Genomic DNA, 25,375 nt, shown 5'->3' on the forward strand with positions numbered 1-25,375 from the left:
CTTTGTTCAGTTTCCATCCATTGCTTCTTGTTTGCCTCCTGGTGCTTTGGAAAATACACCCCCCTTTCTTTGTGCCAGCCCCCTAAAAGCCTGTTGCCTATATCACACTCTTGAGTAAAGCATGTAAGCCATTTCCTCCTTTCAGTGGTCCATGAAAGTACATCTATAGTATGCAGATAATAAAGTCAAAAAAGGTGAACAACATTTTTACAGAACTATAGATAAGTTGAGGCTGGGTGACAAGGAATAGCTGGGAGGGGAGGGGCCAGGTGAGGCACCCCTTGATGTGAGTGACATTGAGTTGGCCATGCCCACCCAGTCACATGACCACCAAGCCATGACCACCCAATCACATGACCACCAAGCACACCCACCAAATAAGCCATGCCCACAGAACCAGTAGCAAAAAGTTTGGAATTCCACCACTGGTTCCTTTACTATTGAAGGTTGATCCTCAAAAGCAGCAGCTACTCACTTTGATAACTTCATTGTCATTTCTCAGGCTGATTATTGTACTGATGCCATTAGTTTGGAATTCTTTATGTTTACTTTTAGTTCCGTTTTTTGCCATTGACTTTTACTACTGGCAGATCATTTGCAAGCAGACCCTTTGCATTTTTGGCTGTCAGAACAATGCTATCAGTTGTTATTTACTTTTAAAAGCCCTATATGAACATATGACATTGACTGATTTTTGGAGTACCCAACAGTCCTAAAAGCTTAGGACTGGATCATTGATCACAATTTTTCATGTGTAAAAGAAATCAAATATTTTTATATCTAATTTCAGCTGAAAGTTTATGTTATAAATAGTCTACATAATTTTCATCTTATTCTAACCTTGTACGTCTAGATTCAACCCATGCTCATACATATTCCAATGAAGGCGAAGATATGTGTCCCAGGATAATGTTGCAGGATCCTATCTGGGTCAGTCACCAGTACCAGAGATTTTGTTTGATCCTGGTGACTGACCCAGATTGGATCCTTATACATTCAGCTATTTTAACTTCACCTTGTCCTTGCCTTATGTTGTTCAATCAGGTGTTCTATATAAGCCAAGTTCCCAATAAAGCCCACTACAATGTGCAAATTTACAAAGCACTGTGAGGTCATTAGGCCAGATTGTTTCCAAATACATAAAGAAATTCAGTTTATACATTACATCCAGAGATGAACCTTGGCAACCAAGTGATAAGCAGCATTCATAAAGTTCAAATAATTTAAAAAGATCCAACATTTCCTATTCTTCTTGAGCTAGGAATTTTGGCTTTTTAAAACCTATATTTCTTGTCTGCTTGTTCACAGAAAAGCTACCCTCTATAGTTTACTTTCCATAGATATTTAATAAGGCTACTGGTAGTACTATTTGCTAAAACAAAATAATAGCTTTAGGTGATTCTTCCTGGGAAAAACGTTCATGGAGAAAATAACTCAGCTATACCTCCAAGTGTTGGTAGTTGCCAACAGTGTTGAAGACCAATTGCAATCACTAGCCTAGTTATGTTTTCTCCTCTGAATGAGATCAAAAGTTCTAGATTTTTTCTTTTTTTTCTTTTTCTTTTGTTTCGGGCTGAAAAATTTATTAGAGTAATATTAACATTATTATATCATTAATATTTCTATATTACCAGTAATATTATTCATTAGCATTTATAATAGAAGTAGGCATGAATGTTATTTTTAAATATTCCATTATATTTTGGACAGCCTCCAATAATTTCTTAAGGGTAAGACTCCTCCCAAATGTTCAAGCACTACTACTGAAAACAGTCAACTGGAGGAGTTCCTTCGTCATCTTATCCCTAGGATTTAATTGAAACATCAGAAGTCAAGGATGCCATACGTTGCTGGAGGGATGATTGAGCAAATAAAAGCAGAACATTCGCATGCACCTGTTAGCCATCTTGTAACTACATACAAAGATATCACAATCCCAATGGTGGGATTCAAATTTTTTTACTTCCAGTTCTGTGGGCATGGCAGGGAAGGATACTGCAAAATCTCCATTCCCTCCCCACCCCACTGGCCTGTTCTCCTGTGCAGGGCAACAAAAGAAGACCCAGACGATCAGCTGGGACTTGGGAGGGAAAGAATAGATGGGGGCACAGCCAGTCAGAGGTGGTATTTGCCAGTTCTCCGAACTACTCAAAATTTCTGCTACCGGTTCTCCAGAGCTGGTCAGAACCTGCTGAATACCACCTCTGCACAATCTATTCTAGAGGACTTTCCCAGAAATCTTTTCTGCTTTAGAAGAATGTCAAAATCCTTTCAATTCAAATCAAATGAAAAATGAAAGGAAATAATTCAAAAGGAAAAAAATCTCTGTCTAGCACTAAAACCATGCAAATCTTTACAATGAAAAAAGACAATGCCTAGAAAAATGCTGATTTCTTATGTTAATCTGTATCTAATTTTGATCTGTTTTATCTCTGTGCCTTATAATGCATACATAAATATTGCATTACAATTTATACATAGACTACACAGAAATAAGAAGATGTTGGTTGAGGAAACAGTTGAGGAAAACGAGATCTTGCTCCTTATCAATAAGTTCCAACAAAAATTAATGGCATTTAACCTTTTATTTCAATAGTTGAGATTCTGGAATGAGTTTAGCTCATTTTGTAAAATCAAAGAAACATAGAAACAGTTTATTGGGGGCCAGATTATATGCATAGCAACAATATGCTTAAACTCATGTATGTCAGGGGTATCAAACTCGTGCTATCATGGCATCATCACATGACATATTGTGACTTTTTTCCTCTTCGCTAAACCATGCATGGGCGTGCCCAGCATGTGATGCATCCGGCCTGCGGCCCGTGAGTTTGACACCCTTGATGTATGTTATTAGTATGTACCAGTAAAAGAAGATTGCTGCATCTCAGTTTACATTTTGACAGTCAGAAAAGAAATATGCTGAACACAACATTGACAAAGTATAATATATACAATGACTTCTATATAATGTATTTATGGAATGGTAATCTTTAACAAAGCAATATTATCAAAACATGACTAGCTAAAAAGGAGAAAAAAATAAAACCTTTTAAAACATCTGTCTTTGTACTATTTAACATCATTACACATTATTTATCTTGATATTCTTTTATAACTATGCAAAATATTTTATCTCTCTATTATGGACACCTTTTATTTTATTTCTATATCTTATCTTATTTCACTAAAAAAATGCAAAAAAAGTATTTTATTCTCAATGTCTTTCTCTAAACCTAAAATATGCTACTTCGCCACCTGAAATCTACCTATTTTCAGTCCATTTGACAATTCCATAATCTATAGTGACATAGATTAATGTAAGGCTAATATATATTATATATATTATAATTATTATATTATTATTATAATATATTATTTATTTCATACTTTATCTTAAATCTGATCTATATATTATGTTGTTCTTTTATTGTTCTTCTATATGGAAAGAGAGAGAATGTATTGAGCATATATTTTTGTGTACACTTAATATTTGTCATATTTATTCTTGCTTTTTAATAAATTACTGTTGAGTACAAAATTAATGCGTAGTAATGCTTACTAATACGAAATAATTGCAAAATCTAAGTTTGATGGAAAAAGGTGCTTATCCCATTAATGTAGCTGCTGACAAGAAACATATATAGACTACATTCTGCATAAAAATGCCTGATAACAAGTCTATTTAGTTTCTTCCTTATAATTTTGGCCATTGTTTTCAATTTCAACTTAATTGATTCTACTCTCTGGTATTACATTTGCAATTTTTCAGTCAGAGAAGCTGTTTACAGTTATTATTTTCTGTAGTTTCTTGTCAAATTAGTTTCATCAGAATTCTACTGAGGTGACCATCTGGTTTCAGTAATTTATTGCTCCTCAGATGTAAGTTCACGTGATAAGAGGCTCATAAATTGTACAACATATTTTGTGATGTGGAAAATGCTAGACTCTGATATATTCAATTCAGTTGACATTCTTCTTCTTTTGTCTTTTGGTTTTGGTACTTCTTAAGCAAATTAGAAACTTACAGAAAGATTTTATTTCATTTCTTGGCAATGGAAAACTTATAGTTATTTTATGAGCTCAGAAGGAGCTGCGATATGAAATACAAAGTAGATGGCTGCCTTTTAAAAAAATTGATTGTGACTATGATAGTTTGAAACGAGGCAAATCTCTCATTTCATTATTTTATCATGTAAATAAAAAATGAGTTGTGCAGGAAGATTCTGCTGAGTTTTAATTTTTTGTGCAAAACAGCCCATCATATTTTTAAGACTAATATCAAGATCAAAATACATTTTTAATATATAGACAGAGTATTTTAGGGGAAAATATGTGCAATAGAAAATGTGCAATAGAAAAAGGAGATTTAAAAACAAGAAAAATATTACAAACATGTAGAAATCAGCTCCATTTTTCTAAGCAGTGTATTAAACCTCAACCATTTGGACTTTTAATACTCATGTGCCTTTTCATTATGCTAGTAGATAGACCCTGAGCACAATGTGAACCACATTGTATATTGGGGCAGCAGTATTTGTCTATTGTAAAAAATGTTTATTTTTACTTTTTGCTCAGGAGCCACAACTCTCCTTACACTGACAAAGTCTTTTATATATAATTCATAGTGTCATATCTTTAAATCGTATTTTTATTTCCCCAAAACACTTTGACTATCTAAATGAATATTAAAGCTACATGGGATAATAGTGGGATAAACCCATATTATATTGTGGTGGTACTCCCACAATCATTTTGTATTTCTAGCATTTGAAGCCCTTTAGAAACATTTTCTGAGGTTGCCAATAGACATGAAACAAATCTTTTTCTGAATTAAGCTTATTTTAAGATCATCTGAAAAACATTGAACATTTTAAAAAGTGATTTATTGGTTTTCATTATTATGTAGGCTATTCCAACTGATCATTTTAAAGTTCTGGCAAATAATGAAAAAAAATTAACTCCTTAATTGTCAATAAAAAATGTAGACTTGGATATTTTGAAACACTTTCCTAATAACTGGAGAATTCCAGACACTGGTCGTGTTTCTGGAACAAATTAAGAAATCAAACATTTTATATATATCAGTGTGCATCTGGGTGTATATATAAATTACATATACATATATACCTATACTCAGTATTTCATAGATTTTGACAATCTAAGTTACTCTTGCAATAGGACAAATAATTTAAAGATGTGATTGGCAATTAATTTGTTTTACATATTGGCAAAAAAAATGTCAGAAAATAAAATACAAGCTGAATAGTCAAGACCTTCTTTGATGATCCAAACTCTGTCAAGGATCTTGGAGTACTCATCTCTAACGATCTAAGTGCTAGAGCCCACTGTAACTACATAGCCAAAAAGGCATTAAGAGTTGTTAATCTTACGTAGCTTTTTCTCTGGTAACGTTACACTACGAACTAGAACATACAAAACATTTGTTAGACCAATACTTGAAAACAGCTCATCAGTCTGGAACCAACATTACATATCTGATATTAACACAGTTGAGAAAGTCCAGAAATATTTCACAAGAAGAGTTCTCCACTGCTGTACTTGTTGTAGAATACCTTATGCCACCAGACTTGAAATTCTAGACCTAGAAAACCTAGAACTATGCCCTCTTCAGTCTGATCTAAGTATAGTACATAAAATCATACATTACAATGTCCTACCTGTCAATGAATACTTCAGCTTCAACCATAACATACAAAAGCAAACAATAGATACAAACTCAAGGTAAACCGCACCAAACTTGATTGCAGGAAATACGACTTCAGCAACAGAGTGGTCAATGTCTGACATACTCTACCTGACTCTGTGGTTTCTTCCCCAAACCCAAAAACTTTAACCTTAGACTGTCTACTATTGACCTCACGCCTTTCCTAAGAGGTCTGTAGGGGGCGTGCATAAGCGCACCAACGTGCCTACCTTCCCTGTCCTATTGTTTCTTTTTATTTTTCTTATATGTGGCCATTTCATGTATTCATAACTATGTTTATATTTATACCTATTATCTTGTAAGCGATTGACAAATCAAATAAATCAAATAAGTAAATAAATTGTTCTGAAGTCTAAATACTCTTTAGTTCACAACATTCTATTTCCAACCCCCCACCCCCCAAATTATCTGCAATTTTCCAACTGAGATAAAAATTGTAAGTTTATTATGTGACTAAGCATTAGAATAATACTTCTCTCCCAACATCTTCCAAATATGCTTTATAAAATGTACTGGAAACTTTACTAAAAGAAGTGTCCTTGTTGTGATATCAGATTATAATTATTTAATTGTGCTCCCAAATGGCTTTTAACTGGGTAACTAGGATTCTATAGATAAGACATCAAAATGTCCTCTAAAAAGGCTGAAAATAAGTACTGTACTATAGAGTGCACTCTCTCTCTTTGTCTCCCTCTCCATCCCTCTCTGTCTCTGTTTCTGTCTCTGTTTCTCTGTTGGTTGGTCTGTCTGTCTCTCTCTTCCTCCCTCCCTCCCCACTCTCTCCCTTTTCAGTCCTTTTTTTTTAGAATCCTAAATCCAGATTTGGGGGAACTCTCAGAGTTAGGTCAACATTTATCTATGCAGGTTGGGAAGAAACAGAAATCAGATAATGGCAATCTGTTGAAGGATGCACACCAAAAAACAGAAGGTTTCCAGGATCAACAAGGAATCAATGCGTGGTCCTTGACAAGCACCCAATGTTGGTGATTCACAACACTGGTATATGGTAGTTGTAGGTTGACTAGTGATGAGATTGGAGCTATTTAAATCATTTCCCACCCTATCCCACAACCCCTGTTTAGGTCCCCATGGGTAAACATGCATGGATCCCCTCTTTTAACATACCAGGCCAGGGAGAAAAGAAACTGGGAAAGTGATTTTCACAATTTCAGTGGAGCAACCAAAGGATTGTTTTAGATTAAGGAGCCTTCCTTCTGATTTTAGCTTTCAAAGCCTATTACTCATTTTAAAGAGAGCGGTGGGGTGGGGGGAGAGAAGAAGAAAGAATCTGTGTTGTGTGTAATTTTGCTATCTGACACAATATTACATCAAAAGGTAAGCTCAGAGATAATCCGGCCACCCAAAGCCAAGGCTGACAACACCTGATATTTGATTCTGTCTACAATCCTTCACTGTTGCTCATCCAGAATAATAACAAAATAATAATAATATGTTTGATATTCATAACCAGAATAAATCACATTTTTTTCCAGTTTGGGATTAATACGCTGTTGAATGAATGGTGATATGAAACTGCCACATTCCCAATAAAAGTGCTGGGAAGTTTCACTGAATGTAGAGCAACTACTAAGAGCAAAATGATATTTCTATTAGTTTTTTTAGCCAAAATAAAGAGTTCACAGGCAAAAGTAGCATCTATGAAATGAAAAAGCAAAACAATTCAAGAAATTCCATTCTTCATCTATGTCTTGCTGAATTGCTACTTCCCCATATTTTTATGCTATTTAGCAATTAAATTTTCTTCAGAAGTTATTTCTGCTTCAGCAAAGATATTGAATCTTTTTTAAAAAAAGCTTTGTTCTCTAAATCAACAGAATTGGCTCTTGAACAAAAAAAAAATCTTCTAAATACTATGATCCAGCTTACTAAAACAACCATAGAGAACCCAAGGCCTACCATAGACTGTTTAATCAGAAATTCCTTGTTTTATATTTCAGGAAACACACTATTGAGTGGAATATATTATTCTGAGGAAGCATTATTTGAACCTATAGCTGCAGAAGATCCAGCATATTTTGTACTGAATGTAGAGTAGCAGTATTGAGAGATCAGGCACAAATAAGATTTAAAATCAGAGCTCTCCATCTGCAAAATGATTTGAATAAAGATCAAATTGTTTTTCAAAGAGAATGGCTGAATTGTTTTGAAAAATCCTGAAAATTAAGTAATAAGATGACTAATCATCTTCAAACCTTAAAAGGCATTGATTCTTGGTTTTCCTTTTCAAAAAAAATAAATTCCCATTTGCTCTGGCAAGCAAAAAACTCTCAAGTCTGAGAAGATAGCCAATCCCACATTTAGACAAATGTTACCAATCTTTATTTTATTCAGTTAACAGTCATGTGGTATAGAAAATAGTATCTTGTTGGCTTTCCCTGAGGATCATCAGCAATCTTTTATCCTAACATTAAACCGGCTGCCTTTTGCTAGGATTTCAATTAACACTATTGCTTATTCTAATTTTGTGTTTGTGGTAAGCAGTGTGAAAAGACTTAAGCAAAAGCTCTTCACAACTTGAGTGTTGAAAATCTATATTACCTTATAAATATATATTTGAATCAGGACAATGCACTGCCATAAATACATATTTTAAAAATTATTTTAAAATTTAAAATTTATATTTTAAATGCATACTTTAAAAGAAAAAGCCTGGAACCATGAAACTTCACAGCTTCAAATTACAGGAGACAATGTGTTAATGTGCACCAGAATTTGACTTTACATTTCCAAGTCTAATCATAACTGTCAGGAGTCTGGGAAGCAAAGACCAGGTTTTCAGGTTTGGTCTATAATTAGGAAGAGACACACGCACACACACACAAAGAACAGTACAGACTATTATTAATTGTGTGCTTTCTGGGCAATAAAGCTTTCCCCCTGTGGTTTTACAGATTGTGTTTCATAATAATAGACACAAAATATAAGATATAAAATGCCTTCATGAATGGAATGTTAAAAAGTATTTAGAGGGTAATCCAAAGAAATAATAACATCAAAATCATCTAATCTGACTATCTACTACTATAGAGATGCAACTATACAACTTTTCTATATACACATACTTTTCCCATGTAAACATGAACAAATTTAAAGTCCAATTGAAATCACAGATAGTCTCAGAACCTAAGACTGAAATAAAATTATGCATTACATCTTTATTAACTTTAATGGAGAATATTAAACTTGAAAATGCTTTATTCTTTTGTTGAAGTTGGTAGGATCTAGAAGAGCTTAACTAGTCCCACTGTGCCTTTAAGTCTCCAATTGGTTACATTCCAGCCAAAGAACAATAGTATCACAGAACCTTGATATTGAAAAAGTTAAGAAGATTTTGGTTTTCCCAATTTTCTATTTCAAACAGAAGTACCTGCTCTTAGTCACACTCAAAATCACCTTGTGCAGTCCAGATTGAAACTTTCAGCCTCAATAAATTTAACCGGAGCTGCTTTGGAGCTTCTGCAACATCACAAACATTAAACTGCAAAGCACTCTTATGTGTACGCTCATCCTACCAAACAGGACAAGATTTTCCTCCAATGTTCATCACACAATTCTTCAGGAAAAGCCAAAAGCAACTACTTAAAGTGTTTGTGTGAATTCTAATTATCCTAAAATATGCAATGGCATTCTGCGGAGTGACCACATTAGCTAAATTTATCATACCCCAGCCAGCATCCCTTCTTATTCATCACAACAGTTGATATTTACCTCGGTTGGAGTGACCTGCCGCATTTGATGCTGATGAAAGGGAGGACTTTTGCTTCTGCCGCTTGACGGTCATCATCACCTGTTCCTGGACCCTTTGTTTTCCTGTCCCTCTTGTTTTTAATTTGTGGTCTGAAGGCAAAGCTAAAGTTGAATTGGCCTGATCTTGGAAGCACTCATATGCCAGTGCGGTTTTCAGTGGAGAGTGAAGCATGGTTGCAGATGGTGGTTCCAAGATGAATGTCACCTGCCTATCCTTTGAAACTTTAAAAAACAAAGTAAGGTAAAAACAGCAAACAGCAGCAAAATAATCTCAGTGGAGTATAGAATCTCAGGGAGTCCGCCTTGCCATACGGTCCTCTGCTGACAGCTGCTCTTTCTCCACACTCTGCTCCCCTGTGAATGATTGAGCAGGCACGCCCTCTGCTAGACTGGATATACAGCCTTCTGTCTATGTCTGCACACACCCATTGCTGTACTCCACTTCCAGAGCCCGAAATAGCAGAACAAACTTGCCAAGCTACTGCCTTTTGGCTCCTCGGGATAGGGTTGTGTTTTAGTTAAAATACCATCTGTGGTGGCAGGTAGGTAGGAGGCAAAGATCACCACTAAAATCAAATTCATACCCTCTGTCATTTTATCTTTCTCTTGATATTGGTACCCAAAGTTACTAGTTTAAAATATGTTCTTGGCCCTCTAATCAGGGTTTCCCTCCTACCTTTTTCCTGAATTCTATGCTCTGAAATGGATCTCTAAGTAGAAATTGGCTGCTTGAACATTAACTCATAAAATCATTTCAGGTATATTGTTAGCAGAAGGAAAAAAAACCAAAGGAGGACTGATATGAAGCCCAACACAAGCTGCCTATGATTTCTGTGATAGAGATGATTTCTCTGTCATTCAAAAGAGGTTTTTCCCCCTCATGTTGCTCAATATTCCTTCTACAGCATGGAGTCATTCATGGACTGCTGTCAAATGTAAGAAGAGCAGGCTAGGAAAATCTGCCTTACAGTTCTCCACAGCAGCCACATGCAAAAGCTGCATACAGGTTAGAGTCCTGGAGCATTATTAAGGTTGGAATAGCCAGAATTAGTCAGCACAGCAAGTTGTAAAAGAAAAAGGCACTTTTTAAAATTCATCTATCAAGAAAAGCAAAATTTGGTGATAGAAGGCTCTTAGGACTTATTCGAAGTAATAAGAAGTGGGAAAGCAGAGGGGGAGAAACGGACAGTTTTAAGTGCTATGACTGAACTTGCCCATTAGCTACTAAAATGCACATGTTTAAAACTGCTGGGTATGAGTTATGGAGAAGTTTTAAAAATCTCAAATATTAGAGAAGAATGTGAGACAAGAAGCCACATACTTTTTTTTATTCCATATCAAAAATGCTCTACAAAATACATTAGAATTTCCTAATTTCAGAATGCTGCCATCCCACAGCAGACTTTAAAATTCATGATCTCAGAAGCTATGAATTATGAACTGATGAGTTTAGCTCTGTGTATGTTGGCACTTGATATCTCTAAGCATTTTTCAAAAACACAAATAACTGTCTCACTCGTTTCAGCATTTTATCTCATTCCTTTTAACGAACAAAAATAGTGGCTTAGGAGTGTTTTGTTTATTCTCAAAATAATTTGGAAAAAATAAGGATGTGTGTTCAAGGGGATCATAATACTGGAAATCATAAACCATTAGAGGGATGTTGATATCTGAACATCAGCCTTCTATTACAGTCTTTAAATAATCTGCACTTAAAAATTTTCCCTTCATGTGTTATTGTTTGCTGGTATATATACAAGGAAATCTAATTATATAGAAATAATTAAAATATCAAAAGAAACATAATTCATTATATTTAAACCAGATTAATAAAATCATACTTTAAAAATAAAAAAGTTATTCTGAAAAGTTGCTTCTTTGGCATCACTAGCATGAACAAACATGTTTTTTAAAGAGGAAAAGGAAGAACTCTTGCAAAGATTGAGTTGATTATGAGGAGCATTTTGCATTTTTCCTAATAGTGCGATGATGGGAAATAGACAACTTTAAGTACCATAACAAAGCATTCTCAAAAGTCTCCAAAGCAAATCGTTTTTTTTACTTCACTTATACTCTTTTAACATATTTTTTTTCTTGAAGAATTTTTTGTAAGGTAAAAGCAATGCATATATTATAAAAGAAACAAAGAAATGAAAGAAGAATAGTGAATAAGTAAGAAAAATAAAAATAAGAAAAAATAAAAAAGAAGAAAACAAAAGAAAAGCTGCTTTAATATTTTTGACAGCGGTTAAAACACAGTTATATTTCAACCTTTCACTCTAAGGTTATGTCATAATTTCTTTCTTCCACAAACTACCCTTTCTAACCATCCAAGTCATAAGTCACAGGTTTATTTTTTTTCTTTTTTCAGCAAAAAGAATATAAGAGATTTCCAGTCACAAATAAAATGGTTGATTTTCTCTAAACACTTGTTAAACTTGCCTCTCTACTAGTTCTATCATTGTTGCCAAGTATTCTTCCATTTGTGGATATATCAAAGTCTTTCCATTTTTGTACATATGGTAGTCTCATAGCAGATCATATATAAAAATAGTCTTTCATGTCTCTTCTAGTGGTCTCTCCATTAATCCCAACAAGAAAAGTTCTGGTTTCAGTTAAATCTTAATCTTTAATTTTTTTTTTGTATTTAAACCCCAAATTTTCTGGCTTTTTTACAAGTTCATCAGGCATGATAAAATAACCCACATTTCCCATATCTTCTTCTTCTTCTTTTTCTTCAGCGTTTGTCTCGCGCTCGGGCGAGGTCCGCTAATGTCCTTGAGTACTGCTTCCACACCTCTCTGTCTGCCACGTGTGTCGGGTCTGCCTTCGCGATCTCTAGATCGGCCTTGATCGTGTCCATCCAGCGTTGTTTAGGTCTACCACGCGGTCTCGCTCCTCTGACAGTCACCTTCATTACAGATTTGATGATGGATTCTTCCTTGGCGCGGCTCACGTGGCCGAACCATCGTAGCCGGGACTGCCTCATGACCGTGGGGATGGGCACGACGTTGAACCGTCTACGCACTTCTTCGTTCCTGACGCGATCGAGTAGGGTGAGGCCTCACCGACCATCGGAGCATTCGCATCTCCATTATCTGGAGTCTGCTTTCGACTTCTTTGGTCGTCGGCCAGCACTCTGCGCCGTATATGGCCACGGGCGCACCACAGAGTTATAGATTTTCGCCTTCAGGCGCATCAGCATCTTCTTGTCACAGAGGACGCCCATGACGGACTTCCATTTGCCCCACGCTGCATTGATCCTGGCTGCCACCTCAGTTTGTAGTAGGCCTTCTTCCCCAAGAGTAGTTCCCAGGTACTTGAAGGTGGAGGCGCGCGGTAGCTCCTGCCCGTTCACGTGGATGGAGCCTGTCATTTCATTGTCAGTGGTCAGGTATTCGGACTTCTTTAGGTTCAGCGGAGCCCGAACTGCTCGAGGCGGTCGTGCCACTGTTGGACTCGGTGCTCTAGTTCAGCCTTGCACAGGTTGGCCAGGAACACATCATCGGCGTAGAGCAGCGTCCATGGGCCGGGCGTGTACAGGTCGTGTGTAATTGTGTCCATCACCAGAATGAACAGCAGTGGTGAGAGGCAGAGCCCTGGTGTACGCCGACGGTAATATTAAACTCCTCTGATATCCCAGCTGCCGCTTTTACACGGCTTTTGTGACATCTGTATAGGAGTTGGACCCATTGTACGAGCAGCTCAGGCACGCCGTGGTCTGCGCAGTGCGTACCAGATGAGATCGTGCGGGACTCGGTCGAAGGCCTTTTCCAAGTCTAGGAAGGCGGTGTGGGCGGGATTTTCTTCTCTCTGTGAGCCTCCATCAGCATCCGCACACCGAAGATGGCGTCGGTGGTGCCGCAGTTCTTGATGAATCCAGCCTGGTTGACGCTGATGTCGGACGGTGTCCCGAATGCGCTTATCAAGGACGCGTTCAAAGATCTTCATAGTGTGTGACAGTAACCTGACCGGTCTGTAGTTGGAGCAGTCCGCTGGGCTGCCCTTTCCCTTCCAGATCGGAACAGTGGTGCTGCGGTACCAGTCGTGTGGCACTTTTCCCGTGGAGACGATGTTGTTGAACAGCTCGCACAGCCACAATGCCGAGCCCGGTAGTGCCTTTTTCCAGAAGTAGGCAGGGATGTCGTCTGGTCCTGTTGCCTTACCATTTTTCATGGCCTTGATGGCGTCGGCGACCTCGCTGGCATAAATGCCTGAGACTGGGCCTTCAACTGGGTCACCTCGCGGGGTTTGTGGGTGTGGGAACTCCTCGGTGGAGATCTTCTCGAAGTATTGCCGCCACCTCTCCGCAGCGTCTCTGGGGTTGACGATCAAATTTCCCCTTTCGTCGTTGATCCCATGAAACTGGTCAATGTCCAGGGTCTTCCTGTGTCTGCTTTTGGCTAGGCGGTAGATCTCATTCTCGCCTTCTCGCGTGTTCAGCTTCTCGTAGATGTCATCGTAGTGGGAGCTTCTGGCTGTCGCTACTGCTTTCTTGGCTGCCTTTTTGGCCGCCTTGTATTCGCAGAGCTTCTCGCTGGTCTTGTCCTGAAGAAAGGCCTTGTAGAGCCGTTTCTTCAGGTGTACGGCATCTTGTACTTCCGGTGTCCAGAGCCATGTATCTCGTTCGATGCGTCTCCGTCCTGGCTTGGTGCAACCAAGCTGTTGGCAGCCGGCAGTGTGAACAGTGCTCTTCAGCATGGACCACGCTTCCTGTGGCCCGTCGACCATCTGCGGGAACTGCTCCGGTTTGATGAGGGGTCCCGCCATCTTCTTCTGGTTCCACCACTTGATTCGTGGCTGGTCTGCATTCCTTTTGTCAATCCTGGTCTTGGGCTTGCTGATCCTGATCTTCGCCATCAGCGGCCTGTGCTGACTGCTCGATTCGTGACGGTCGCCTTGGCGTTGAGCACGTTTTAGCGGCTCTTCGTCGTATGCGATGATGTAGTCGATCTGTGTGTGGTGGCTCCCGTTTCTGCTATGGTAGGTGAGGAGTTGAGATTCTCGCCTAATGAAGCAGGTATTCGTGATGGTCATATCATGGGAGTCGGCAAAGTCCAGGATCCTCTGGCCATTCTCATTCGTATCGCCTGTGCCGTGCCCACCGTGGCACTGGTGTCCGTTTTTGTCCCGCCCTACATGACCATTCAGGTCGCCCGAGATGATGATGTCGTCTTCGTGTGGGATCTGCCTGAGTTGGATGTCGAGCAGTTCCCAGAAGGTATCCTTCTCCTCCTCGTGACATCCGGTCTGAGGGGCGTAGGCGGACAAGATGTGTAGGCGCTGCCTCTCGGTCGCTACGACGATTATCATCAGTCGTTCTGTGAGGCGCTTAACTTCTGCGACGGAACTTTGCCAGCTTGGACTGACAACCACAGCTACACCGCCGCGGTTTTCCTTACAGCTGGTGTATATGATCTTGTATCCGTCTATAGTCGTAGCCTTGTTGCCCTTCCAGCGAGTTTCCTGGAGGCAGCAGATGTCCAGCTTCCTGTCCCATATAAATTTGAAATACCCTAATAATACATTCTTGCTAATTTTTCTGGAGTGAACAGTACATCATTTTATATAAATACTTATTTTTGTTACAATCATGTGAATTTCAGTCCTTTCAAACATATTTTCTCACTTTTCCAACAATACGTTGTGTCCAATATTCTTAGCTGATTTTGTCACACCTACTTTCACTTTTTTGTCTTCCATTTCAAATTTCAGCAACAGTTTTCACATTTTGGCAATTACATGTTCATCATCTGTATATAATTCAACTTGAAAATTTGTCTTTGGTTGTTCATTTCCAAAAGTCATGTTATTTACCTTGAATCTTTGTCATAGGTATGTACAAAAATATCTGAAAAATAAATTGCTCTGCAGTGAATTGTTCTTTTGACTTCATCTTATATTCTCCATGATCTAACATTTTTGATAATTAACAAATTCTCTTTATCTGCTGTTATTTTCTTATAAAATACTTCGTGCTGAAACCCTTAAAGGTACTTTTGGACACAGTCGAGATTTATATCTATTCCATATTATCAATATGGCATGTCTAACAGAGTGATTTTTAAAATACTAGTTTTAGCTTAATTATACCATAAAAAACATGCCATCCAAACCTCAGATTGTACACTTCTAAAATTCTTTTATTTCTCAGCAATATCTACTCTTTAATCCAAACCAAATATCTGTTTACAAACTACAGTTTTAAAGCAGGTAATCCTAATCCCCCTTGCCCCTTTGCATCTTGGAGACTTTGTATTTAACTCTTACCTTCTTTTCCTGCCATACAAACTAGATATATCTTTCTGTCATCACATCAGTTGTCAAAATAGGTATTGCTTGAAACCAAGCATCATTCTAGGCAGGACATTCATTTTTATAACAGAAATTATTCCAAGCAATAATAATTTAGTTTCTCTCATTTTAACATGTCCTTTCTACTTGCTTCCTATTGTAATACTTCTAGAGCAGTGGTGTCGAACCCAAGGGCCATGGGATGGATTTGGCCCTCAGGTTGCTTAGATCTGGCCCATGGGCCCACCCTGGAAACAGCAAAGGACCAGCCCACAGCACTCTGCCAGTGAAAATTGAGCCTGGGAATGTGACATGTGGTCCTCCCAGGCTCCATTTTCAGCCACAATGGCATCCGGCAACCCTCTGCCAGTGAAAACGGAGCTTGGGAGGGCTGTGTGTGGCCCTCCCAGGCTGTTTTCATTGGCAGAGGGCTGCAGGAGACCATCACAGCCAAAAACAGAACCCTGCCCCAGGTGAAACGCAGCCCTGATACAGCCCTCAATGAAATTGAGTTTGACACCCCTGTTCCCCTTTTCTTTTGGTTGTTCCAATGAACTTTTCCTTCCCACACCAAGCCTTGAAGCTTTCCTGGTGATCATCATGCTTTTATTTATAATAAAAAAAGTAAATCAATTATGTAGATACAAGTAAAAGGCGGGTTTCTCCATTTGTTTTCCTCTTCTCCCCTTTGCATTCCCTTAAGGCATTAGTACAATCTGCATTTCCATAGTTTTAATGACACTATCAATTTTATGTTACACTTATCTCATTGTTTTGTAAATTCTACCAATTGCCTTCTCCTGTTGATGTCAGACAATCAACATTCCAACAAAAGTCTGGTCTATTTTTTTAATTAATTCCAAATAGCACTAAAAGCACCTCACTTTTATTTGTCTTACAATCATAAAATGGAAAGAGAAGAGTTAGGTCATCGTCTAATCCCCTGCTCAGTGTAGGGATTTAAATTAAAGCATTACATAAAGTTGTCCAGTCATGTACTAAACATGTGCAATGAATGGGAACTTAATGTTACCCTCAAATTATAGTGAATTATAACTTCCCATTATTTGGAAATTACTTTTCCTGGCAGAGCCTAACATTTATCTTTTTAGCCACCATATCACATTGCTGACTCATATTCACCTTGTGATCAATTATAATTCAAATTGCAAATAAGATATCTTCCCATCTTATTTTATTTCTTCTTCCTAGGTGCAGAATTACTCTTATTTTCCACCCTTTTTCTAAGCTATCAAGATAATTAGTAATTCTGTTTCTATTATCCATTCCATCTTCAAATGTAATCACTATTTAATCCATCTTGTTATCTGTGTAATAGATTAAATGAAAATGTTGACAAATACCAGGCCCAGAACTGGACCCAGTTCGATAAGGAACCATTGATAAGCATACTTTGAACATAATTTTGAGGATAATTTGGACACCAGCTATTCATTGACATAATTTTGCTGCTTCTAGCCCAAGGTTACCTATCTTGTTAATCACAATATCATGACCTACTTTGTCAATAAATTAGATCAAGATATATCACATTTACACATTCTTCACAATCTACTTAGTAAATTACCTCATCAAAAACATGAAAGGAACTTACTTCAGCAAGACTTCTCATTAATAAATCTATGTTGGCATACATTAACTATCACATGGTTTTCAGAGTGATAATTATTATTTTCAAGGTATAGACTGATTAGATATTAATCACTGGTTTTAATATCAGCCTTTACTTATAGTTCCCTAGATCCTCCTTTTTTTCCCTTTGAAAACATTCACACACCTCCACTTCACAATTTTCAGAATTGATCAAATAAAAGCCATAATGGCAGTTTACGTTTGCCATATTTCATCATCTTTCTTCAGCAATTGATTTGTGATTCTTTTTTCCTTTTAATTGGGATTTATGGGTTGGGGGGAGCCTTATTGCTGTTCTTAACATCATTTGCCAACCTCAATTATTACATTTTATTCCCTTTACAGTTCCAGACTACTGGAATATACAATTCTTTAGTGATCAGTCCCTCTTTTTGAGGTAGGTCTCTTTTTAAATCTTCATTAACCTTTGTTCAATCACACTGATTTATTCCATTTTCATTCACTGGAATTATTTTTTGAGTACAATTCCTTTTCATCTTGACCTCCTTTTCACATTAGTTTCTCCTGCTGTAGAATCCGGCTCATTTTTTCCCTCTAGGGTTATTGAAAATCACTTCTTTGAAGTTCAAGATTCATATTCAGCTACAACTCAAGTAAAATCAAGAGTACTATTTCTTCACTTTCTTCTAGAGTTTCTGTTATTTCTGTAGCTCACCATAGATGTTGCAGAAATTAAAGTCCAATGTCGTTATTACTTTCTACTTTTTGGAAGATCTGCAATTTGTTTTTGAGGAGTAAGTTATCTTTTACTTGGTTGAAGAGATGTAAGTAATACAAGTAATCAATAGTGCTTTTATTCATTTGTCCATTTAATTGAGACGAAGAGGGAGAATGAATCTTTATTGATTTTCAAAAGAACCCTCCACAAAGTGAAAAGATAAATGGAAAGAAATATTTGAAAGAAGAAATAGCTGCAGGCATTTATATTTAAGGTTATGTGTCTTTATTTATGAGTCTGAAGTTTATTTATGAAGCTGAAATTTATTTGAGTCTGAGTCTGTAGTATCTAAAGTTCATACTTTGGAGACTTTATGTTCAATTCACCCAGGATACAACTTAAAGCTCCAAGCATATTTCAGATGAATGATCTTTTGGATAATTTGTGAGGTGCAAACTATTTTCTCATCCAGAATGGTTCCAAAAATAATCCCACCAATCTCCAGCATTTATGTTCCACAATTTACCTGTAGAATTTTTCTTTGCTCACTCATATTCTTCCATGGAACTTGACCTGAGTGCTTTTATTTTGAACTTCCTTCCTGCACCTTCAAGATCTACAACGAGATAGTTATAGGTGCTTGTCAGACTTCATACCATATTTTGCAATACTTCTCTCCAGGGATAGGATTCAAATTTTGTTACAACCGTTCTGTTGGTGTGGCTAGGTTGGCATGGCCATGTGACTGGGTGGGTGTGGCTTCTTTATTTGGCAGCACCCTCTCCCCATTTTTAGGGCCTTCTGGGCTTCAGGGGAGCCCCCTGGGGGGTGATTTTGCTCCCAGAAAGCTTTCCTGGAGTTCAGGAAAGAAAAAAATGGAGGAGCAGGGGGGGGGCGTGCAGTACCTTCCCCCTATGCTCCATTTTGGGGCCTTCTGGGCCTCAGGAAAGCCTCCCAGGCGCAGCAGTAGAAAAGTGAGGGGAATCCTGGCAAAGCTGATCATAGGAACAGCTGATCATTGGGAGGGGGAAAAATACCTTAAGGAGTGACTGGGCGGGCAAGAATGCAGTCAATGATGTCAGGCATGTGTGCAATGTTGCGCATGTGCGATAAGGACTGACTGGGTGGGGAGGGGAGGGGTAGGTGGAGAGGGAATGGGCCAGCCAGGGGCACGATTTGCCGGTTCTCCAAAACTGCACAGAATCATAACAACCAGTTCTATAGAACCGGTCCGAACTGGTAGAATCCCACCCCTGCTTCTCTCTGAGAAACAGAACCATAGTATATAGTATATACTAACTACTGAAACTTCAGGAATATGACTAAGTAAGCAGTGTATATTATAGGTACGAAAGAAGTAATATACCTGCATGGCATAGAGTTTTGTTATTTGAGGGACCACCTATCTCCCATAGAATCTTCTAGACCACTTTGATCTGGAAGAATTGATGTGATCTCAGTTCCTTCAGGTAAATAATGGCATCACCCAAAAGAAAGTTGGAGAGAAGTGAAAGTTCTCTCTAAGTAGCATCTACCCTCTGAAACAAGATTCTCCCCTTTCCCAGATACAAATGGCCTCCATTCAGATGGTACTTGCAAGGCCCTTGAAGGTGTGGCTCTTTGCTGATGAAAATAAATGATGAATGATGTCCCCTTTTAGATTAGGGGTTTTCCTTTGTTCCCACCTCCATATTGCTGCTTCTAAATTGTTCTAAATTATTATTGATTCATTACACAGTTAGCCAGATGTTTAGACTGGATTTGGGATTTTTATTATGTCATACCTAAGGAATTGACATAGGCAGAGGTTGCTGCTTTTTGTAATTGATTGGGGTGATTTTTTTCAGTGCAGATGATATTCAAGTGGTGTTTGAGATGCTTTTGGGATTGCATCAAATTTTAGCATGCTGCTCTTATCTTCCAGCCTAGTCTTCCATTTTTGAGGTGCACTGTTTGGCTTTATTTTCATTTTTGTTGATTTTGCACCCAAGTATCCAGGTATATCCATGATGTACGTTTGTTGATTTGTTTCTTGCAGTGAGTGCTGCTTGTTTTTGATATTACAGTTCTGGCATCTTTTAATACTTGTACTCTCTGTTTCTTTGGAACCAGCTTCAATGTAAGCAACGTTATTCTGTTGTTTTTGAGCTGATTTAGATGCTCAGTTTTTTTTTCCTATTTTTTTTAGTTGGCAGACTTTGTTCTTTTTGAGAAAACAGAGGCGAAGTTCTGATTTGGGAATGAAAATGATTCAATAGCTATGCTGGCAAACAAAGTATATTTTGAGGAAAAGCCATAAAATTCCTGGATCAATAAGGTAACCAATAAAGCTAAGAGATTTACTATTAGTTGCACTGAAGGGAGAAGCTTAGCAGGTACATATTATCTCCATCTCCAAACTTCAGGAAAGAAAAGTCTCCATTTAGCTGAAGAAAACTGGCGAATCCATGGATGCATCCATATACTGTAAGGTTCTTTTAGTAACAATACAGGCAGCTTTCAAATGGATCTTCTTAATTTTTCAAATTCAGCCCAAGTCAGCTATAGACCAGGAACAGCTTAAATTGTAAGGTTAGTTTCACTGATTTTTATGAGGAGTAATCCATCATATCTATTTCACAGTAAGATCTTTCTCTGTTAACAGGAAAACATTAAATTTCGAGGTAAAGAGTTTTTGCATTCTATTCAAAAAAATTAATTAAAAGATTGCCTTGACGTTAGAAAGGAATAATCAAATAGTTCAGCCCTTTCCAATTTGGGGTATTTTGATGCATTGCGCAATAAACAATATTATTTATCGACAACACTTAATCATCGATATCTTTTCCTATATGGGAGTTCGTATGGGAGTTTATGGGAGGCAACTGTGATTCTTTCAACACACATACTTATATAACCATGTAAATCTACAGATTTGGGTGGGGGGAAAGGAGCTGGAAGATTAGAAGTGCCCAGGTGTTTAAAATGTTGTATTGCAGGAGTTTTAAATATTAGCCTATTTAAATTCTATCATATTTTTCATTTTGGAAATGATACTAATCCATTACGATGAAAACTCATGTTCAAGACATAAGCAAAAAGGACAACTTGGGGCTATCCCAGGCTCATGAAAAGCTGGGGTCTAAATAGGCGGGAATGAGAAGGGTTGGTTTCCAGATATTTTGCAAAGCAACATTATACTATTAAAACAGTTAGCTGTAGTGATAGGAAACTGCAGCTGGAGGAATTTGGAAGCCACAACTCAGGTGCTCAGTTTTACACACACAGCATGTTGTGCACTCAGCACAACATGATAATGCAATGAGTCATAGTACACACCTTGAAAACTGGGGACACACCCTGAGCGCTGAGCTTGTTCAAAGCATTTTTGTTCTATGTTTCTTGGGGCTCTGCCAAAGCATTGATGGCAATCACTGGTCCTTTTTTGTTGCCAAGATGCTTGGGATCTTTAGTTGGAACTTGTCAAAACTTTTCCAGTTGCGGGAATTGAAACATTCTTGCTCACAATCTCTTCCAGGATTAAAGTTTGGGCAAATAATAGGATATTTTAAGACAGTTGGCTATGTTACTAAAGTATACCCAACTAAGTGCAGTCTACTTGTTGAAGAGAATAGACTGTAAGTGGAATAGATACTGGACATAGATTTTTATTTATTTATTTATTTGGTTTGTCAATTGCTTACAAGATAATAGGTATAAGTAAAAACATAGTTATGAATACATGGATACATATAAGGAAAATTAAAAAAATAAAAGAAACAATAGGACAGGGACAGTAGGCATGTTGGTGTGCTTATGCATGCCCCCTTACAGACCTCTTAGGAAAGGGGTAAGGTCAATAGTAGACAGTCTAAGATTAAAGTTTGGGGGGTTTGGGGAAGAAACTACAGAGTCAGGTAGAGTATTCCAGACATTGACCACTCTGTTGCTGAAGTCTTATATCCTGCAATCAAGTTTGGTGCGGTTTACCTTGAGTTTGTATCTATTGTGTGCTCTTGTATTGTTATGGTTGAAACTGAAGTATTCATTGACAGGTAGGACATTGCAATGTATGATTTTATATACCATACATAGATCAGAGTGAAGACAGCATAATCCAAGGTTTTCTAGGTCTAGAATTTCAAGTCTGGTGGCATATGGTATTCTGCAATGAGTAGAGGAGTGGAGAACTCTTCTTGTGAAATATTTCTGGACTTTCTCAACTTTGTTAATATCAGATATGTAATGTGGGTTCCAGACTGATGAGCTGTTTTCGAGTACTGGTCTAGTAAATGTTTTGTATGCTTTAGTTCGTAATGTAATATTACCAGAGAAAAAGCTACATAAGATTAGGTTAACAACTCTTAATGCCTTTTTGGCTATGTAGTTACAGTGGGCTCTAGCACTTAGATCATTAGAGATGAGTACTCCAAGGTCCTTGACAGAGTCTGGATCATCAACCAGGTCTTGACTATTCAGCCTGTATTTTATTTTCTGATTATTATTTTTTTGCCAATATGTAAGACAGAGCATTTATTTGTTGAGATTTGAAGTTGCCCTATGCTCTGACTGTGGAAAGATATTCCAAAACACTGCTAATTTTTTTCAAAAGAGGAAGACAAAAGAAAAGATAATTTTAACAATTGACTAAACTGGGAGCAAACAGAGAACCTGGAAATTCTCAGTCAACACATGAGTATGATCTTATCTGAAATTTACAGTGCCAAAGCTATTTATGAGTTATTCTCCCTTATTTTTTTCAGAGGAATAGGTTGGGAAACAGCAGATGGACCAAGAAATATTTTAACAGAAAATTTCCTCAAAGAAGTTTTTTTTTTAAAAAAAGTCTTTAAAACAACAAAATATGTTGGAGAATTTAAATAAATTCAAAGGAATTTCAGGTTTTTCTAGGTATTTTTTAAAGCTGAATGTAATTGGAGATCCTTAATTTTGCTAAGTTTGATTAACGAAGATAGATTTACTTCTAAGCAAACATCTTTAATGTATGTAATTTGGCAAGAGTATTAGATTAATAACAAAAACTGACTACTATCAGTGGATATTAGTCAGGGCATAAAAGAATAATCAGTGGTATCAAAGGATGAGAACATTTCCTGTCTAACTAAATCAACAAATATTAAGGATTTTTAGCATGTTGTATATAGTGTAGATGCAAGCAACACTGACTACTACAATCCTTTTGAGAATTGTCAATTGCTGAACATAAGCCAGACAGCGTATTAATGTAGTTTATTTAATTTTGTGTTGGTGCTGTATGAATACATCGATAATGGTTTTAAACTTATTTATGATCACAGATTAACAATAGAAACAAGCATATAAAATGTAATTTCCATTTGTAAACTTCCCTGCAAGCTTCTCACAAGTAAAATGTGAGAGACAGCAGGGAAAATCACAAGATGTCCAACTTTTTCTCCTGCTTACAGCACCATAACACACACACACACACACACACACACACACCAAAAAACAAACAAACCCAGTGCTCCTAGGAGGTTACATGAAGGAAAGGCACAACTGTGTGTAAGCACAGGGAGACTAAGGAAAGAAGGACATGGGTTGGTTGAAGTGCAGGGAGACCAAGGGAAGGAAGGAGTGATGCAATGTGCAGGAGGCCAGGTGGATGGGTGGAACTTACCAAAGTGACTTTCAACTTTCCCTGCCAGTTTCCCCATTGACTTCGCTGATGGGAAGTTGTCAGGGAAGGTTGCATATGGTTATCACGTGATCATGGGGCACTGCAACCAGCATCGTAAATGCATGCTGGTTTCCAAGTGCCTAAATTACAATCATGTGACTGCAGGGGCAGTACAACAGCTGGAACTGTTCATAAGTACTGCTCATTCAGCACCATCACAACTTTGGAAGAGTGGTCTGAAATGGGTATGGATGACTTCACAGACAAATTGTAGAGCTCAAAGTTTAGTGTAATGTGTGAAGCTAACTGTTGTGGTTTAGCCAACAAACCATAATTAAGCAAACAAGATTTGGTGTAATGTGTGAACTCTTTTTTATATGCTCTTCTCAGTTTCTTATGGCACTGTACAGCCTATAGATTCAAAGGGAATAAGCATCTGTAATAAGATTTAATTATTCATGCTGGAATGCAATTGATATTTTGCTTCCATCAGGCTGATGAAAGATTACCGGTAATTCCTGCCTTGTTCTACTGTCCCTACATGGAGGTCAATCTGCTCTGCAGGATTGGGAAGCCATTTAAAGGAGATCTGAATTGGACCAGAAGCTGTAAAGCAAGATGAAGGGGAGAAAGTTCTGTCAGCGGAGCAGAAGTCCATTGGTACAGCAACAGATTGTGTCTTAATCAGAGGTGGTATTCAGCAGGTTCTGACCAGTTCTGGACAACCGGTAGTGGAAATTTTGAGTAGTTTGGAGAACCAGCAAATACCACCTCTGACTGGCCACGCCGCCATCTATTCTCTGCCTCCCAAGTCCCAGCTGATCAGCTGGGTCTTCTTTTGTTGCCCTTCACAGGAAAACAGAGCTAGAAAGCAGGTTAGTGGGGTGGGGAGGGAATGAGATTTTGCAGTAACCTTCTCCTGCCATGCCCACCAAGCCATGCCCACCAAGCCATGCCATGCCCACCAAGCCATGCCCACAGAACCAGTAGTAAAATTTTTGAATCCCACCACTGGTCCTAATATATTCATTGTGGCCCAGAACTCATTCTGTCAGAAGCCCCAAGTATTATCATGCATGTTTAGATTGTATCTACAGCCACTTATAGGAACCCAAGACAAGCATTATTACAAAGTAAGGCCAGAGGCCTAGGAATGCAAGAAATAGGTGTGTCACATTACTATGCAGAGCAATATACTCACAAACGCTCTTCATAGTAATGTGACATTCCTATCTCTTGCATTGCTGCCTTGGTTTTGAGTAACACCCTTCCCTTTCATAATCACCTTTACCAATTCCAATGTGTACATCTATATTGCAGCCAAATAACAATAATACCTCATGCATTAGACAAAGTTTCTTGTTTAAAGAATCCACAGGATATTTATATGATGATAATGATGGCATGATGAAGTTCTCCATTAAGGATTAATTTAGAAGAAGGACAAGAGGCCAATTAAATACAGTCTGGCCTATTTCACTCTGGTCCTATGTCTTTTGATTTCAGAAGTTAAGCAAGCTTAGTGTAGTTAGTACTTGCCTGGGAGGGGTGACTGCTTGGGAATTCCAGGGTTGTTTACTAGACTTAAAACTCAAAATACCATCTTGGAAGAAGG

General features: G+C 37.9%; 1 protein-coding gene across 1 annotated transcript in view; it reads right to left on the reverse strand.

Annotated features, from left to right (window-relative positions):
* Positions 1-9,866, reverse strand: part of PKP1 (plakophilin 1) — a 46,135-nt gene extending 36,269 nt beyond the window's left edge. Inside the window, exon 1 of the mRNA XM_026712955.2 lies at positions 9,458-9,866. Coding sequence (XP_026568740.2) covers positions 9,458-9,668 — 211 coding nt within the window. The 5' untranslated portion in view covers positions 9,669-9,866. The remainder of the gene's footprint in view (positions 1-9,457) is intronic.
* Between the last annotated feature and the right edge of the window lie 15,509 nt (positions 9,867-25,375).

The sequence above is a fragment of the Pseudonaja textilis genome, chromosome 3 (genome assembly GCF_049901715.1).
Source record: "Pseudonaja textilis isolate UNSWEBS1 chromosome 3, rPseTex1.2, whole genome shotgun sequence".
Lineage (NCBI taxonomy): Eukaryota > Metazoa > Chordata > Lepidosauria > Squamata > Elapidae > Pseudonaja > Pseudonaja textilis.